Source organism: Muscardinus avellanarius (genome assembly GCF_963383645.1).
Source record: "Muscardinus avellanarius genome assembly, chromosome: 1".
Lineage (NCBI taxonomy): Eukaryota > Metazoa > Chordata > Mammalia > Rodentia > Gliridae > Muscardinus > Muscardinus avellanarius.
This window is the reverse complement of record NC_137786.1, coordinates 176077333-176095282: the sequence shown is the minus strand read 5'-3', so window position 1 is coordinate 176095282 and position 17950 is coordinate 176077333. Positions and strand designations below refer to the sequence as shown.

Genomic DNA, 17950 nt, shown 5'->3' with positions numbered 1-17950 from the left:
CCTCTGCATCCCTACTGCCATTGCTCTGTGAATCTTATCATGCTTGTACATTCTTACTTATATTACGGTTAAATGCTAACCATCCTAGCACCTTCCTTATCTATTTTCCAGTCATCTTGTTCTTCCTACCCCTAGTCCACTGTAGCAGCTGAGCAAAAAGAACTGAGCTGAAGAGATCTGACGAGATTAGAGCCCTAGTTCCAACACTCAGGGCCAGGGCCTCTTAGGAAATTCGACTTGGCTCTCAATTTCCTCTTTGTGTGTGAAATGGGCATGGATGCCACCCACCTACCTCACAGGATGGCTGAAGCGACAGATCGCCATTCGGACACAGAAAAGCACCAAGTGGCTACTCATTGCTACCTTACTAGGACATTCCTTGTTTAGTTTAGCTTGACGCCACAAGCACAAAGCGGCGCCTATCAGGCGCCGAGAGTGCTGCAGAGGAGCAGCCTCGAGGCCCAACGCATCCCTCTGAGGAAAGGGAGAGAGCGCGGGAGCCTGGAGCAGCCCGGCGGTCTCTGCAGAGAGAACTACGACTCCCGTGAGGCCGCGCGCGGACCCGCAGGCGCGTGCCCCGAGGCCGGGCAGGGGACCTGTGCGCGCGCCCGCCAGCCGGCCCGGACGCGCGCGCGCGCGGGGCTAGAAAGGCGCGCCGCCAGTGGTGTCTGTGACAGCAGATCGCCGGAAAGAGACGCGTGGGAGTGTGGGGATGGTAACCAGGAGAAGACGCCGGGCGAAAGGCAAATTAAAACATAAAGAGCCGCGCACCATTTCCTCACCGCCCCGGCGGAGTGTAACTGAGCGGCTGCGGAGGCGTCGGGAGCGCGCTCCCGGGCTCGCGCCTCCGGCCTCGGGGATTCAAATGAGGGGGCGGGGCCTCGGCGGGGCGGGGCCTCGGCGGCGAGGGCGGCGGCGGCCAGGACCCAGACATCTGGGACTGTTGTTGTTCTCCGGTCGCACGCCCGCCGCGGTCAGTCGGCCCTGAGGCGGGACCTGGACCGCAGGGGCGCCGGCCGCCGTCTCCGCCCTCTCTCGCGGCTCCTTCAAGGCGCGGCAGGCGCTGGCACTCACCTGCGGCTGGTCTCCGGTGCCCTGTGGCGAGGAGGGGGCGCCCGCGTTCTGGTGAGCGCACCCAGACCCCCAGTTCCGTGTCCTCGCCGGCTGCTCAGGCCCACACCGCAGCCTGCCTGCCATGGCTGAAAACGCAGAGGGAGACCTGAACTCCAACCTGCTCCACGCCCCCTACCGCACCGGCGACCCTCAGCTGGACACAGCGGTCGGGCAGTGGCTCCGCTGGGACAAGGTGGGTACCGGGTGAGCTGGCATCCAAGCCCTCCTCCCGCCGCCCTTCCCGGCGCCCGCCCGGGCTCCGCGGGCTGCAGAGGAGAGGGCTCCGGCCGCCGCGGGGCCAGCGGGGCGGCGTCGCCACCCCCAAGCCCGGGCTGCCTCCCTCGGGCTGCCTGGGCTGGGCAGGGTCCTCTGCAGCCGCTTCCTTTTGCAGTGCGCTGAATGCAAGCCTTCTTCCTCCCCTCTCGCCCTCTTCCCGTCCAGTGCATGTCATCTCTCGTTCTCAAAAATAATCAGCATCATGGCAAGTGGTATCCTTCACAGAGCTATTTCCTTTCCCCTTTCCCCCCTGACTTCCTTCTCTGCAAACCTGAAAGTGGTTTCTGGCAGCCTTCTAGGGCGTTTCTAACGGCTTTCCGCTTTGGTACCGGTCTGGTGCGTTTCCACCTTCTGTCACTAGGTAGTCACAGGTCTTTATCACACCCTGGTGTTCTGTAGTATCACCTTTTGCTCTTGAGAAAGGCAGGGGTTCTCCTAAATGTTATTTCTTTCCCTTGCTGGCAGTATTTTTTTCTGGAAGTATTCTATTCAAAAGATGGTGTTTTCTGGATTACATATGGTACCCCTGATACAGAACTGGTTTTGCCTAACCCCTCCTCTGCTCTCCTCCTGTCTTGTGCAGGCGGATGGAATGGATTTATGAAAACCAGAATTTAAATACAGCTATCTCATTTATAAAACAGGCCCTTGGAAGCTGCAACAGAGGACACAAACTCAAGCTGTGGCTTTGTCTAGTGTGTAAAATACATTTGCTGGAGAAGGCAACATATTTTACAATTGAATTATTAATACCAAATTAAGGAGTTTATATTGCAGTTTGTAAAATTATGTTGTATGAAACAATTTCTAAAGGATTTTCTTTCTGAGAAAGTTTTAATTTTACTTTCTTCAGTCCTTCGTGCATTCAGCAAAAGAAAACACACAAAAACAAGTAAACAGGGAGGGGGGAAAAAAAAAACCCTGAGCCCTAGGTAATCGGGTAATGTTCTGGGCTTTATTGAGGTCAAGAGATACAAGTGGTGGAGAAGGTAGAAAGGGTCCCTGTCCTCAGCAACCTTCAGTTAGCAGATGAAGACCAACAGATAAGAAATTGCAGTGCGGTATTTGGTGTTGCTTGGTCATATGCATCTTGTACATTCTAGTTCTTCTAGAGTCTAAACAGTGCTTCTCAAACCTTAAAGTGCTTACAGATAAACTGGGGTTCTCTAAGTGCAGATTCTGACTCAAGACCTGGGGTGGGGCCTGTGAGTGAGTTCCCAGGGATACCAATGCTGCTAGTCTGTGGACTAGAGTAGTGGGTCTTTCTCTTTCAGTGCCTGAATGAATGCCCTGATTAATTTTATAAAGATTGGTTAACATTTAGTAATTATCTATGCTATGCCTAGATACTGTTGAGATATACCGAAATATTAAAAAGCATAAAATACACATAAAAAGATAGTTTCAAATAGTTTTGATGGTGATTAAATGGCTTACAGGCAGATAGTTCTTTTAGAAGGTCAAAACTGGGAGTGGTCTGTGGACTGGAAAGGTCAAGGAAGATTTTATGAGAAGATGGAATACATATAAAAAGAATGAACCGCACATTTACTTAAAGTGGTGGGGAAAGTCTAAATCTGTCTTTCAAGTCTCCTCTACTTACAGGTCACTGACTGAAAACCTGTGGGAGATAGAAAGATGAAGTAGATATAGATTAGACCGTCAAAGAATATAGAAAGGAAAATAAACCAAAGGTTTACAAATATAACACAAGGAGTATTAAGTGCCTTTAATAGAGAAATCGATTTAAATAAATTTTATTATTAATAAAAATAACAAATGTATGGATTCATTTCTTAATGGATAAAATAATTTAAGTTAGCTAAGCTAAGTCCTAGGGCACTAAAATTTAGAATACAGAAGTGTAAAATAATAAATTAGATTTACATCATTGGTTTCATTACATGTTGACAGCACATATAGTCTTTTAATGTAGAGAAAATGAGTTTAACACTTATTAATATTAAGGTAGTTAAAAATGGAACCTGTCAAATATTGCTGATTATTCATGACTCAGGTGAGGCATGTAATAAGTTATAAATTTATTTCAGGGCAATTTGCTATTTTCCTTGGTTACCAAAATCACTCATTTTAGCCTGATGGGTTGTGTACTTTGAAAAATATTAATGAAAAAAGTTATATGTATTGAAATTTGTGGATTAAACTTTAGACCGTCCAAGGTGGAGAGGACTGTGACAAGTAGAGAAATTGGAACTTTAATTTGTGTACTTAACACATTTGTTTTTGCTCTAGCTTAAAGTGCATATAGAGAAATTTTTGGAAAGATAGCTGAAAATCAGGTCTTAGAAGGGCTTTAGTATGTATTTAGTTACCTCAAACAAATAAAAGCATACTTAAAAAGATAATGATGCTGGGCGTAGTGGCGCACGCTTGTAATCCCAGCATTTGGGAGGCTGAGACAGGAGGATTGCAATTCGCAGACAGCTTCAGGTACTTAGTGAGACCCTGTTTCAAAAAAAAAAAAAAGAATTAAAAAATAGGGCTGGGGGTGTAGCTCGGAGGTAGAATGCCCCTGGGTTCCATCCTCAGTACTGGAAAAGAAAAAAAAAAAAAGATAATGATAAGCCTGGTATGGTGGTGCATTCCTGTAATCTCAGTACCTGGGAGGCTGAGACAGGAGGATTGCAGATTTGAGACCAATCTTAGTAACTTAGCAAGACTCTCAGCAACCTAGTGAGATATTGTTTAAAAAATAAAAAAATAAAAAGTCCTGGAGTTGTGGCTTGAAGGTAGAATGCCCCTGGGTTCAATCCCCAATAAAACACACACACACACACACACACACACACACACACACACACACACACTATATACACATAGGAAAAGAAAAAATAAAATCGTTCAAGAGAAGCCAGGTGTGGTGGTGCACGCTTGTAATCCCAGCATTTGGGAGGCTGAGACAAGAGGATCATGGTTTTCAGACAGCCTCAGCTACTTAGTGAGGCCCTTTGCAACTCAGTGAGACCCTGCTTAAAATAAAGAATAAAAATAGGCTCGGAGGTAGAATGCCCCTGGGTTCCATCCCCAATACCCCCCCACACACACACACAATAGTGCAAGAAGATGAGGTTTACTGGAAAAATCTGGGGTACCCATATAGTTTCCATGGAGTGGCTTTCTGTTGGTGAATTCACCAGTCTAGGACCTGACCTCCTGATTCCCAGCCTTCAGTCTGATGTGTTAGCTTACCTTGTCAAAGGAAGGATTCACTCTAATCAAGGTCACAGAAACTAATGTCCTATACTAAAAGGCTATTTTGTTAATTTATGGCACAGATGTAATAGCTAAGTGCTTTGTTTCTAGCCAGGGCATTTTCTAGATGCTCCATAAGGGAAGCCAAAGAATCAGAAGGTTTTTAGTAATTGTGAAACCAAATCAGAGTGATTCAGATATATGATCTGAGCATTTAACAGCATTGGCTTGTAAGGTGTAAATACCTCCCTCTCTGTGATGGGATATCCTACCACTAGAACCCAGTAAGTCCATGGATCCTGGCGTTCCTCCTCCAGGCAGTGCAGAGAAACCTTTTCCAACATAGTGCGCTCCTTCTGTGTTCTAGAGCTAAGACTCTTACCTCCTTCCTACTTCTTTCTTTCAGCGCTTTCATGCATTGTCAAATTACAGACAAGTTGTGCTGGCCTAGAAGCCAGGTTCTCTTTAACATGATAATTGCATCCTGTTTCTGATCTACTGTGAATTTTAACTCTTTGAAAGCAGTTATATATCCAAGGTATTAAGCACTGACAACGCTTTTTGCAGCTAAGGTGTTAAATTTCCTGTATACTGACAATAGTGTGGAGGCTGAAATTGGCCATGGCATTTTAAGAAATAGTAGAACACACTGGTCTCAGATTGTAGGTCTGTGCTGAGAACAAGTAGAATATTAAGTTTAAAACAAGTTAGACTGCCGGGCGTGGTGGCGCGCGCTTGTAATCCCCGCGCTTGGGAGGCGGAGACAGGAGGATCGCGCAGGTTCGAAGCCAGCTTCACTGGCTTAGGAGACCCTGTTTCCAAAAAATAAAATAGGTCTGGGAGTGTAGCCCTGAGGTAGAAGGGCTTCCAGGAACCCCAGCACCACCAAAAAAAAAAAAAAAAACAAGTTAGATTCATAAAAATCCTGAAAATAAAAGACTTCACGATAAGCCAGTGATTTTCAAACACCTAACAACAGAAGTATTTTTCTCAAACAAAATGTAGCCCAAATAAAAAAGGCAGTGAACAAATTTGCTTTTAAGTCATTATATGATGGAACATCCATGAAGTGTCTCTGCAAAGGTGTTATAGTCCAATTTTATTGTGTAGAGACCCAAAGAATTTGTGGAAATTAGCCAGGCATGGTGATGCACACCTATAATCCCAGTAATTTAGGAAGCAGAGACAGGAGAATCATAGATTCAAGGTTAGACTCAGCAAGTTAGTGAGTCCCTGTTTCAAAAAAAAAAAAAAAATTTAAAGGGCTAGAGGTAAGCTGGGCGTGGTGGCGCACGCTTGTAATCCCCACGCTTGGGAGGCTGAGACAGGAGAATCGCACAGGTTCAAAGCCAGCCTCAGCTACTTAGTGAGGCTCTCAGCAACTTAGTGAAACCCTGTTTCCAAATAAAATAGAAAATAGGTCTGAGAGTATAGCCCGGAGGTAGAAAAGCCCCTGGGTTCCACCCCAGTACCACCAAAAGAAAAAAAAAAAAAAAAGTTGTGGAAATTATCTTTTTGTAGAAAGCGGACAAGGTTTGGATCTGCCACCTAGTTCAATCCAATTTTTATGATACTAGTTTATAAAAATTTTTCTAATACCTTATTTAATTTGGCATTTACTCAGTGAAGAGTAGAGAGGACATATGGCTTTATTAATTTTGGGAAATGTTTGTCCTTATTCCTTGAACTTCTTTGTATAGTGTTTCAACCATTATATAATGTTCAAATTCTCATTTGATATTCACAGAAACCCAGTGTCATAGACAGGTGGTAGTTATCCCATTTCACAAACAAAGAAACAGGCTCAGAAAAGGAAAACTACTTACTCCTGGATACATGGCTTTTGAGTGGAAGATTTGGGACCAGAACTTAGGTTATGTGATTTTTATTCTACTTTTTAGTAATAGACTTTGTAAATTGAATATTTAATAAATCATAGTGATTTCATGAATCAAGTTTCAAGGACCTCATTAAATAATTTTATTGGCTTTTATAAATATAGGTGGGTATAATATCCACAGAATAAATTGTTATGGAATTTTTTCTAAAGACCTACTCAACAATTGTTTTGGTCTTCTTGGTAATAATATTCTTCCATTGTCCAAGAAGTTTAGTATATATAAAAAAGTATTTGAAATTTTCTTTCTTACAATTAAAATTATTTTTTTATTTTTATTTCCAAATTTCTTAACATTTTACCTCAATTTCCATCATTTTATTTTTATATTTATTTATTTATTTATTTGGTGGTACTGGGGTTCCTGGAAGCCCTTCTACCTCCGGGCTACACTCCCAGACCTATTTTTACATTTTTATTTGGAAACAGGGTCTCCTAAGCCAGTGCGCGCGGCTGGCTTCGAACCTGCGCGATCCTCCTGTCTCTGCCTCCCAAGCGCGGGGATTACAAGCGTGCGCCACCACGCCCGGCTATTTATTTATTTATTTATTTATTTATTTATTTATTGTGGTACTGGGGATGGAATCCAAGGCCATTCTATCTCCAAGCTACACCCCCAGCCCTATTTTTTAGTCCTTTTAATTTTGAAACAGAATCTTACTGATTGCAAAGGGCCTCACTATGTAGCTAACGCTGTCCGTGAACCTTAATCCGCCGGTTTTAGCCTTCCGAATGCTGGGATTACAAACATGCACCACCACGCCCGGCTCTATTTTCATTTATTTTGAATAAACACATGCTTGAGATTTTAAGAAGATAGTGCAGAGGGATAATAACAGAAAGCAGTGCTACTAATTGCTTCTTTTCTTCTCTGGTTTGCTGCTTAGATACCAGTTTTTAACAGTTTATTAGTTATTTTTGCACTTACCATGAAAAGACAATATATGCTGATCCTGCTCTTTCTTAATTTTTTAAGGCTTTAGATATTATCTGTCAAATATATGACCATGCTATAAAAATGAGAGCTCAATTACATTACTCTTTCTATATTCTTCATTAGTTCATTTTATGTTGCCACAATGCATATATGAGACTGGGTAATATATACAGAAAAAAACTTTATTTAACTCACAGTTTTAGAGACTGAAAATTTACTATCAAGTGGTCCTATTTGTAAGGCCTCGTGGCTGATGGCATCACGGCCACAGGTTAAGATAGGAAATCTTCATTTGTTTTGTTTTAATAATAATTTACAAGCTGGGCATGGTGGCGCATGCTTGTAATCCCCGCGCTTGGGAGGCAGAGACAGGAGGATCGCGTAGGTTCGAAGCCAGCCGCGCGCGCTGGCTTAGGAGACCCAGTTTCCAAATAAAAATGTAAAAATAGATCTGGGAGTGTAGCCCGGAGGTAGAAGGGCTTCCAGGAACCCCAGTACCACCAAAAAAATAAAAAATAAAAATAATAATAATAATAACTTACTCCACAAGACCAGCATCCCCCTCCCAGGGCAGTACCTACAACAACCCAGTCACTGCCCACTAGCCCCACCTCTTAAAGTTTCCATCACCTTAAAATGAACCCCCGGAGACAAACCAAATCCAAAGTAGCACCTCCTAAATTTCTCAAGTTATCTTATTAGTATTTTAGTTATTCTTTTGAAAGCTTAAACAATATAGTGAGTGTGAGCAAAGTTTTCAGAACAATAAATCAACAAACAGACCTCCCAAATGGCCATTCTGTTTTAGAGGAGACTGGCAAAAAGCATAACTCTATGTACAAAAACTGAGAGAACCCATGCTGGCTTCCCCCAAAATCCATGGATATCAATAACTAAGGATCAAGCTATAAGAAGAAAACAATTTATATGAAAAAAATAAGATGAAGCAGTGAGCACACACAAAAATTAAATCAGGGAACAAAGGAACTTAACATTTTCTACTATTCCATCAAGTAAGAAAAGATACTATGAAAAAAACAACAGGAAACAAGAGGTAGTGGTGGAAAATCAAGAATAAAAAGTGATCGCACCTTCACCCCTGCCATATGCAATGAAAAATGTAAAAATTAAAGTTGAAGAAACACAGCAAAAGGAAGTAGGAAATATGAGAGATATTTGACATGAATTAACTCTCCAGGAGACCAGTGTTAAAAATCCTAGTTGACATTGGTGTACTAGACCCCCACTGGGCTTCAAGAAATATGTCTTGAAAAAGTATGCAGCACTTATGAGACTGTTAGTAAACAGCTGGAAGATGTTAGTGATAGGGTGAAGATGGCATGTTTTTTCTGTCAACAATAAAAGAAAAGCATTACTGAAGAAATGGCAGTAGAGGCAGGGAGGGCAGACCTGACTAAGCAAGAAGGAATGAGAGGGCTGGTGTGCGGGGTGTAGCTCAGTGGTAGAGCACTCGCCTAGTGTGGGTGAGGCCCTGGGTTCCATCCCTACACTACATACACACGAAGAACAGACCGGAGTAAGTAAGTTATGGTCCCAAAATGAAGCAAACTAAAACAGGGCATGATTCTGAATAATTAATTGATAGACCTGAAGAAAAAATCCATTTGATTTCAATACCTTCAGGTGATACAAAGTGTACATCAAGAGGAAAAAAGCTTAATATGAGCCCATTACTAGGGTCTAAAATGAACAATATTTATATGGTCTTAACCTAGTATATCAGTCACTGTGACCAAAATGCCTGACAAATAGCTTCAAGGAAGAAAGGTTTATTTGACTCATGGTTTCAGAGGTTTCAGTCCATGGTAACTTGGTTCCATTGCTTTGGGTCTGAGGTGAGGCAGAGCATCATGGCAGAGGGTGTGGCAGGGGAAGGCGGCACAGCTCCACACAAGGGAAGGAAGGAAGGAAGGAAGGAAGGGAAGGAAAAAGGAGAGAGAGAAAAAAGAAAGGGCCCAGGAACAAGCCATGCCCCCTCATGATCCACTTTCTCCAACCATGCCTTAACCTGCCAACAGTTTCTACCTCCTGTAATGGCAATCCGTTCAAATTATTAATCCATCAAATAGATGGATCCACAGATAAAGTTAGAGCCCTCATGTTCCAATCACTCCCCCCAAAGCCCCACCTCTGGATGTGGTTGCATTGCTGATTGAGTCTTCCCCATGAGTTTTGGAGGAACATTCCAGATCTAAACCATAATACATAGCAATTACATAATTTTCAACATTTAGGATCAACTAGTGGAAGACAAAGCTCAAGATTTAATTTTTATTGTGATAGAAGACACATAACATGAATGTTACCATCTTGACCATTTTTAGGTGTATAGTTCATTAGTTTTTAAGGATATTCACATTGCTGTGTAACAGATCTCCAGAATTTTTTCATCTTATTAAACTGAAACTATACCCATGAAACAGGCCCCATTTCCTCTTTCCCTCCCCCTGGCAACCACCGCTCTACTTTCTGTTTCAACTAATTCGATTACTCTGTGTATTTCATATAAGTGGAAACATGCAGTACTTGTCTTTTTTGTGACTGGTTTATTTCTAACATAATGTCCTCACGGTCCATCCATGTTGTAGATAAGATCTAATTTTGCTAAGAACAAAATGTAGAGGGGACAAGTATTCGAGTCTTCATCTTGAACTAAGACCCTTGTCTTTTATTTTTTCAAATAAAAAAAAATCCTTGAACCTGGAATCAACCAAGATACCCTTAAACAAATCGGGCATATTCATGCAGTGGCAGATTATTTAGTGATAAAAAGAAATGGGTTCCCAAGCCATGAAGACCTAGAGAAGTGCTAAGTGCAGATGGCTTATTGAAAGAAGCAGGTGCAAAAAAATCTGCACACTCTTAAGTATTCAACTGCATGTCATTCTGGAAAATTTTGGTAAATCTATAAAGACAGTAAAGAGATCAGTAGTTACTAGGGAGTCAAGGGAACAGTTAAAGAAAGGAGGAGTAGGTATAGTACAAGGGATCGTTAGGGCAGTAAATCTGTTCTGTGTAGTGCAGTGGTGGTGGGTGCATGTCCTTACATAATCATCCAAACACAAAGTGTGAACTTTTTTTTTTTTTTTGGTGGTACTGGGGTTCCTGGAAGCCCTTCTACCTCTGGGCTACACTCCCAGACCTATTTTTATATTTTTATTTAGAAACAGGGTCTCCTAAGCCAGTGCGCGCGGCTGGCTTCGAACCTGCGTGATCCTCCTGTCTCCGCCTCCCAAGCGCAGGGATTACAAGCGTGCGCCACCACGCCCGGCAAAGTGTGAACTTTAAACACAAAGACTGAACCCTAATGCCATCTATGTATTTTAATAAGAGTATATCCATATTGAGCCGTGTGTGTATGTGTGTGTGTGTGTGTGTGTGTGTGTGTGTGTGTGTGTGTGTGTTACTAGGGATTGAACCCAAAGCTCAGAGATTTTCTACCTCTGAGCTACACCCTCAGCCCTATTTTACTTTTTACTTTGAAATATGGTTTCACTAAATTACTGCATACTGCTGGCATCAACTCTGTGATCCTCCTGTGTCAGCCTCTCAACTGCTGGGATTATAGGTTGTGCATACCACCACGCCCCACCATACTGGATCAGTTATAACAAATATACCTCACCCTGTACTATCTTGTTTGATTTTCTGTAAACCTAAAAGCTCTAAAAATAGTTTTATTTTCTGTGTATAAATTTAAAAAGGAAGAGATTCATATTTGAAAGTACTTTCTTCCTCAACTGGCAGTTTTCAAAATAGGTAAGACTGGCTATTTCTGCTTATCATTTGAGGACTTTCATTGCCTTATTTTATCTTTCAGAAAGGATTTTTATTTAGTTCCTTTAAGTTTCCTACAAGGCCATTAGAAAATCTATTTGGATATATCTCTGTTCTAGAATTATTTTCCCTATCTCTTATTTTAAAAATCAGAAAATATGGAGACTCTAATAAAAAAGAATTTACTGCTGGACATGGTGGCACATAACTATAACCCTAGTACTTGGGACTCTGAGACAGGAGGATCATAGGTTCAAAGCTAGCCTCTGCAACTTAGTGAGGCCCTCAGCAACTTAGTGAGAGACCATTAAAAATAAATTTTTTTTTAAGCTAGGCATGGTGGCTCACACTTGTAATCCCAGCATTTCAAGGTTGAGATAGGAGGATTGCGGTTCATGGATAGCCTCAGCTACTACTTAGTGAGGCTCTTTGCAACTCAGTGAGACCCTGTTACAAAAAAAAAAAAAAAAAAAAAAGAATAAAAAATAAGGCTGGAGGTGTAGCTCAGAGGCAGAATGCCCCTGGATTTCATGCCCTGTACCACAAAAATAATAAATAAATAAATAAATAAATAAATAAATAAATAAATAAATAAGGGCTAGGGTGTAGCTCAGAAGTAGAATACCTCTGTGTTCAATCTCCAGTAAACACACACACACACACACACACACACGCGCGCGCGCGCACACACACACACACACACTCCAAAAAAGAATTTATTATCATTTGCTTCTTCCAGATTTTACTTGTAAGATATATTGAATTAACAAAAAAATGTAACTATTACTATATTATATCCAGGCCTGGTGGTGCACGCTTGTAATCCCAGTAATTGGGAGACTGAGACAGGAGGATCATGCAGGTTTGAAGTCAGCCTCAGCTACTTAATGAGACTCTCAGCAACTTATGTCTAATAGTATAGCCCAGAGGTAGAAAGCTCCTAGGGTCCATCCCCAGTACTACAAAAATTACTATATTCATTCAGATTTTCATGGTTTCTCCTTGAATAATAATAAAAATAGATTATTTTTATATAAAAAGGTAGATAAAAAGACTGACTTGTTTCATTGTTTTTATTTCATTTATTACATTTGTTATATGTGTGCATGGGTGGGGGGGATACTAGGAGTTGAACCCAAAGGCATTCTATCTCGGAGCTACATCTTCAGCCCTATTTTATTTTTTATTTTGAAACAGGGTCTTACTAAACTACAGAGGGCCCTTCTAAATTACTGAGTCTGGCCTCAAACCTTCAATCCTCCTGTCTCAGTCTTTGAAGTACTGGGATTATAGATGTGTGCTACCATGCCTGGCCATATGTTGTGTTTTATTCAAATATTAGTAATTTAATATAGATTTTACTAAAGGAATATCTTTTTTCATTAGTCAATTGCTTTCTGAATTACTGCTAATTATTTCAGAGATTGCTGCCCTCTAGTGTTTGGAGTTAATAGAGAAAATGATTTATACTGGTAGAGAAGAGGCAGGGAAACACCTAGCAGGATGGTGTCACCAATCCTGCATAGCATGTTTTACACTAAATAATTGAATAAGCACTGCATCTTACAAAAAAAATGGAAATTGTCATATTTAATTCCTGAAATAATATGAAGACTATAATATCATAAATTAAAAATACTATCTTTCTCAGATATAAAAGCATTTTAGTTTTCAGCTAACCAGAACCCAACTTGTTAGGAAGTCTCTTATTTTGTGCTTCTGCTTCAGAATTTTCTCATGTCACTTAATCTCTGAATACCTACTTATGCGCGATAATCAACTTATGAAAAGAGAAGGCTTATTTTGGCTCATAGTTTTGGAGCTTCTTGCCCATGATCCATTGGCCCCATCACTTTGGCAAGGCAACACGTCACAGCAGGAGCAGAAGATGGAACAAAATTACTCACTTCATGGCCAAGAAAAGAGAGGGGGTGGGGGAGAGAGAGAGAGAGAGAGAGAGAGAGAGAGAGAGAGAGAGAGAGAGAAAGAAATATGCCGGAGGCTTACATCCCCTTCAAGGGCACATGCCAACGACTTATGGACCTCCCATAATACCCTGCCTTCCATTAGTGCCCCTCTGGGGACCAAACCTTTAACACATGGGTTTTTTTTTTTTTTTTTTTTTTTTTTTGGTGGTACTGGGGTTCCTGGAAGCCCTTCTACCTCCGGGCTACACTCCCAGACCTATTTTTTACATTTTCATTTTTGGAAACAGGGTCTCCTAAGCCAGCGCGCGCGGCTGTCTTCGAACCTGCGCGATCCTCCTGTCTCTGCCTCCCAAGCGCGGGGATTACAAGCGTGCGCCACCACGCCCGGCAACACATGGGTTTTAAAAGACCTCTCTCAAGCTGGATACGGTGGCGCACACCTGTAATCCCAGCCCTTGGGAGGCAGAGGAAGGAGGATTGCAGGGTTGCAGCCAGCTTCAGCAACCTGGAGGGGCCCTCTGCAACCTAGTGAGACCCTGTTTCAAACTAAAAAATGAAATAGGGCTAGAATATAGCATAGAGGTAGAATGCCCCTGGGTTCAATCCTCAGTCACACACACACACACACACACACACACACACACACACACACACACACAGACTTTCTATCTAGATATATCAAGAGATAGAGATCTGTAGGTATATAGAGTTGTATATTTTAAAATTTTATTTTATTATGGAAAGAACATTTAACACGAGATCTGCCCTATTAACATATTTTCAAGTGTGTAATACAATATTGCTGACTTTAAGCACAACCATCTTTTTCATGTATATGTGGTACTGGGGCTTGAACCAGGGATGCTCTACCCCTGCACTAAACCTTCAGCTTTATTTTATTTTGAAAGAGGGTTTTGCTAAAAGTTTTTGAGGATCTCACTAAGTTGAGGATCTCACCAGGCTGGCTTTGAACCCATGATCATCCTGTCTCAGCCATCCAAGTACTGGGATTACAGATGTACACCATGCCTGGCACAGCCACCTTTATTGTAGTGTCATTTATGCAACTGAACATACTTGTACAAACTCACTAAATTGAATGATTGAAAGGATAATATTTACTGTTACCATGTAAATGTTAAATTTTATCTTAATAAACTTATAAAAAGTGTACAGAAAAATTCTAAAACTCCTGTTGTAGAGAAAATATGGATAGTATTTTGCCTTTTAATGGTATAATATAGTGGCAAACAATACTTGATATTATTCTAACTTTCCCTTTATACAAGATCTGAAAAATATTAAAAACACAGTACTTGAAAGATGCCTGAATACAAACTTGAAGCCAAGTTTTTTTTTTTTTAATTCATGCAAATTACAACGGTAGATTTGGGTCTGAGAGTAAAGACCTCAGTGGTTAAGTATATGATTAGTGTGTATAGGCCCTGGTTCAATCTGCAGCACCAAAAAAAAAAAAATAGATTCATGTTTGCTTGAATTGTATATTATCAACTCTTACTTTTAAATTTTTGTTTATAGTTATATAAACTTATATTTAGGGGAGAGTAGTTAAGCCATTTATTTTGTATAAGCATAAATCAAATTTATAGAAACCACAAATGGAACTTAATATCTTTGTAAAGTATGAGATTGCTACTTAGAGAACATTTTAAACTGTTTGCTGTGTTATTTTATTTCTGATCTGCATTTTGTTAAGCAACTAATTTATGAAAATCTTGTAGTGAACTATTTATTTATTTATTTATTTATTTATTTATTTTATTTTTTGGTGGTACTGGGGTTTCTGGAAGCCCTTCTACCTCCTGGCTACACACCCAGACCTATTTTTATATTTTTTTTATTTGGAAACAGGGTCTCTTAAGCCAGCACGGCTGGCTTCGAACCTGCTCGATCCTCCTGTCTGCAAGCGTGCGCCACCACACCCAGCTTAAGTGATTTTTCTTAAAATAAAGGAGCTGCTTAACTTTAAGGATTGTCTTTAAGCAGAAAAAAAATATATATATTGTTGTTTCAGTACTGGGGATTGACCCGGGGGCCTCACAAATGCTAGGCAAGTGCATTACCATGACATAGATCCCCAGCCCTTTTCATTTTATTTCTTGATAACTTGCTCCCCAGGATGGCTTCAGTTTTGCAATCCTCCTGCCTCAGCCTCTCTAGTAGCTGGGATTACAGGCTTGTGCCACAGCATCCAACTATTTTTTTTTTAATGTGTGTTATTATAGGAAATCTTTTTTTTATTCTTTTCTCAGTTCCTGGAACAGAGTTTCTAAAGCCTTTGGAATTTCCTGAGTTTTAGGGATGTTTTTGTGCTTTGTGTTTTGATCACATCTGAATTTAAGCTAATGAAATGACTTAGTGGAGCCTCTAGATACCCTTATAATATGGCTGTTGACCTGAATAACCAAGTAATTAGAGGACTAGACCATTTAGCTTACCCACCAACCTCTGACCTATGGGGGAGGTGGGAAATAGAGCTCTGAAACAACTCTTGAACAACTCCATCCAGAATGCTTCCCAGTAGGAGAACACATCCAAGTAGCCAGAGGGTGATGTGCTGGAGAGAGAACAGAGGCTTCAGGCCTCCTGCCCCGACGCCCACTGACCTATCCATCTATTCCATTTGGCTGTTCCTAAGTTGTATTCTTTATAATCAAAGAGGAAACACAAGTCAAGTGTTTCCCAAGTTCTGTAAGCCGTTCTAGCAAACTTTTGAACAGAATTCCACCCGAGAGGTTAGTAGCCAGTTCATAAATACTGGGGGCCTGGAACCGTTGCTGGCATCTAACATGGGGGTAGACTTGTGGGAATAAGTTCTTGTAAGCTCTCAGTTCAAGTATCTGATGGTAACTTTGGGTAGATAGTGTCAGAATTAAATTAAATTGAATATTAAAGTATTCAATTGATAATTGATTAGTGTTGGGAAGTAGATAATTGATTAATGTTGGGATTGATACCACATGTTTGGTGTTGAGGTGGAGCAGGGAATTCACAGGTATGTCTGAGAGTATTTGGCACATATTACTCAGCAAATATTTATTAAATAAATAAATGATTTTATTTTGCCCTTAAACTCATTAGATCTTATTTATCTTACTTTTTACATGAGTTATAAGTTGGAGCAAGTAGCTATATAACTGTCATAGATAAGACCTATATTTAATTAATTGAGAATACTTAGCCAACATTCAAGTGATTCTTATTTTTACCTTTTGTACTTAAGAGTAAAATTGATGTTAAAAAATTTTAAAACAAAATGTGAGCCAGGTACGGTGGTACATACTTGTGATCCCAGTACTTGGGAGGCTGAGACAGGAGGATCACAGGTTCACAGCCATCATCAGCTACTTAGTGAGGCCCTGTTTCAAAATAAAGAATAAGCCGGGCATAGTGGTGCACACTTGTAATCCCCGTGTTTGGGAGGCTGAGACAGGAGGATTGCACGGGTTCGAAGCCAGCCTCAGCTACTTAGTGAGTCCCTGTTTCCAAATAAAATATAAAAAAGGTCTGGGAGTATAGCCCGGAGGTAGAAAGCCTCTGGGTTCCACCCCCAGTACCACCAAAAAAAAAAAAAAAAAAAAAAAAGAAAATAGGGCTGGGGTGTAGCTTGGAGGTAGAATATATATATATACACACACACATATATATATTCTTATTATATATCTTATCTTATTATCTTATTTATTATATTATCTTATAATATTTTATTTATTATATATTCTTATCTTATATATGTATACTTATATATGAATAAAATATATAAAATATATACATTATTAATTATATATTACTAACTTATATATAAAATGACATGTATTCTTATTTTATTATTCTTATATATTATAAAAATATAATTTTTATTTTGGCAGTACTAGGGATAGAACCCAGGGGCATTCTACCTCCAAGCTACACCCATGTATATATCAACAACCATATATATATATATGGGTTGGTGAATTGATATTCTGTGAGGGATCCTTCCTACTTTTGAGTAAAAAAGACTTCATAATTTGCAACTTTGAACCATACAATTCCATTTCAGTGATCCACATACTTGTTATAGAATTTAGGAAATATTCTTTTTTTAGAGTCAGAGCTTAGTGTGCTTCCACAGTAGGAAGTTTTATTGTAATAAACTGCAAGTTCATAGTGCTTGATTGGATGGCATTTCAGTATAACAAATGTTTATCTTTGTCTTCCAGATGTAGTCTACATGTGCCTGCCAACATCTTTTTTAAAAAAATACAAAAAATAATTTTAGTGTTAGGTGTGGCACATTATCCAATATCCAGTGTTTTTCAGTGTTGCCGGATTTCTTTCCAAAATATGCCTGTTTACACATAGATTTTCTGGAGTGGTTCCCAGAATTTATTTCTAGTATGTCCCCTCTAGAAGGCTAAAATAAACTGTGATCTTAACCTGCACATATGGTTTTATATGCTTTCTCCCTAATATCATGTGTGTTTCCCATATTATTAAAATTCTAATATGATTTTATTTATTATTTTAAGATTTTATTATATCATACTTTTTATTTAACTAGATTTATATTGAACATGTAGTTTGCTTACAGTTATTTTGTTAACATTGCTTTAGTGAATATTCCCATAATAAAAAAATTTTTTTTGCAGTACTGAGGATGGGACCCAGGAGTATTCTACCTTTGAGCTACACCCCCAGCCCTATTTTTTATTCTTTATTTTGAAACAGTGTCTCACTGAGTTGTAAAGGGCCTCACTAAGTAACTGAGGCTGTCTGTGAACCAAT

At 40.2% G+C, this 17950-nt stretch overlaps 1 protein-coding gene across 1 annotated transcript in view; it reads left to right on the top strand.

The window, feature by feature from the left end:
- Window positions 1–1195: 1195 nt before the first annotated feature.
- PGM2L1 (phosphoglucomutase 2 like 1) overlaps window positions 1196–17950 on the top strand; it is a gene marked incomplete at both ends in the record, with an annotated part of 68921 nt that continues 52166 nt past the window's right edge. Inside the window, one exon of the mRNA XM_080703695.1 lies at window positions 1196–1306. Within this exon, the coding sequence (XP_080559821.1) occupies window positions 1196–1306 (111 nt within the window). The remainder of the gene's footprint in view (window positions 1307–17950) is intronic.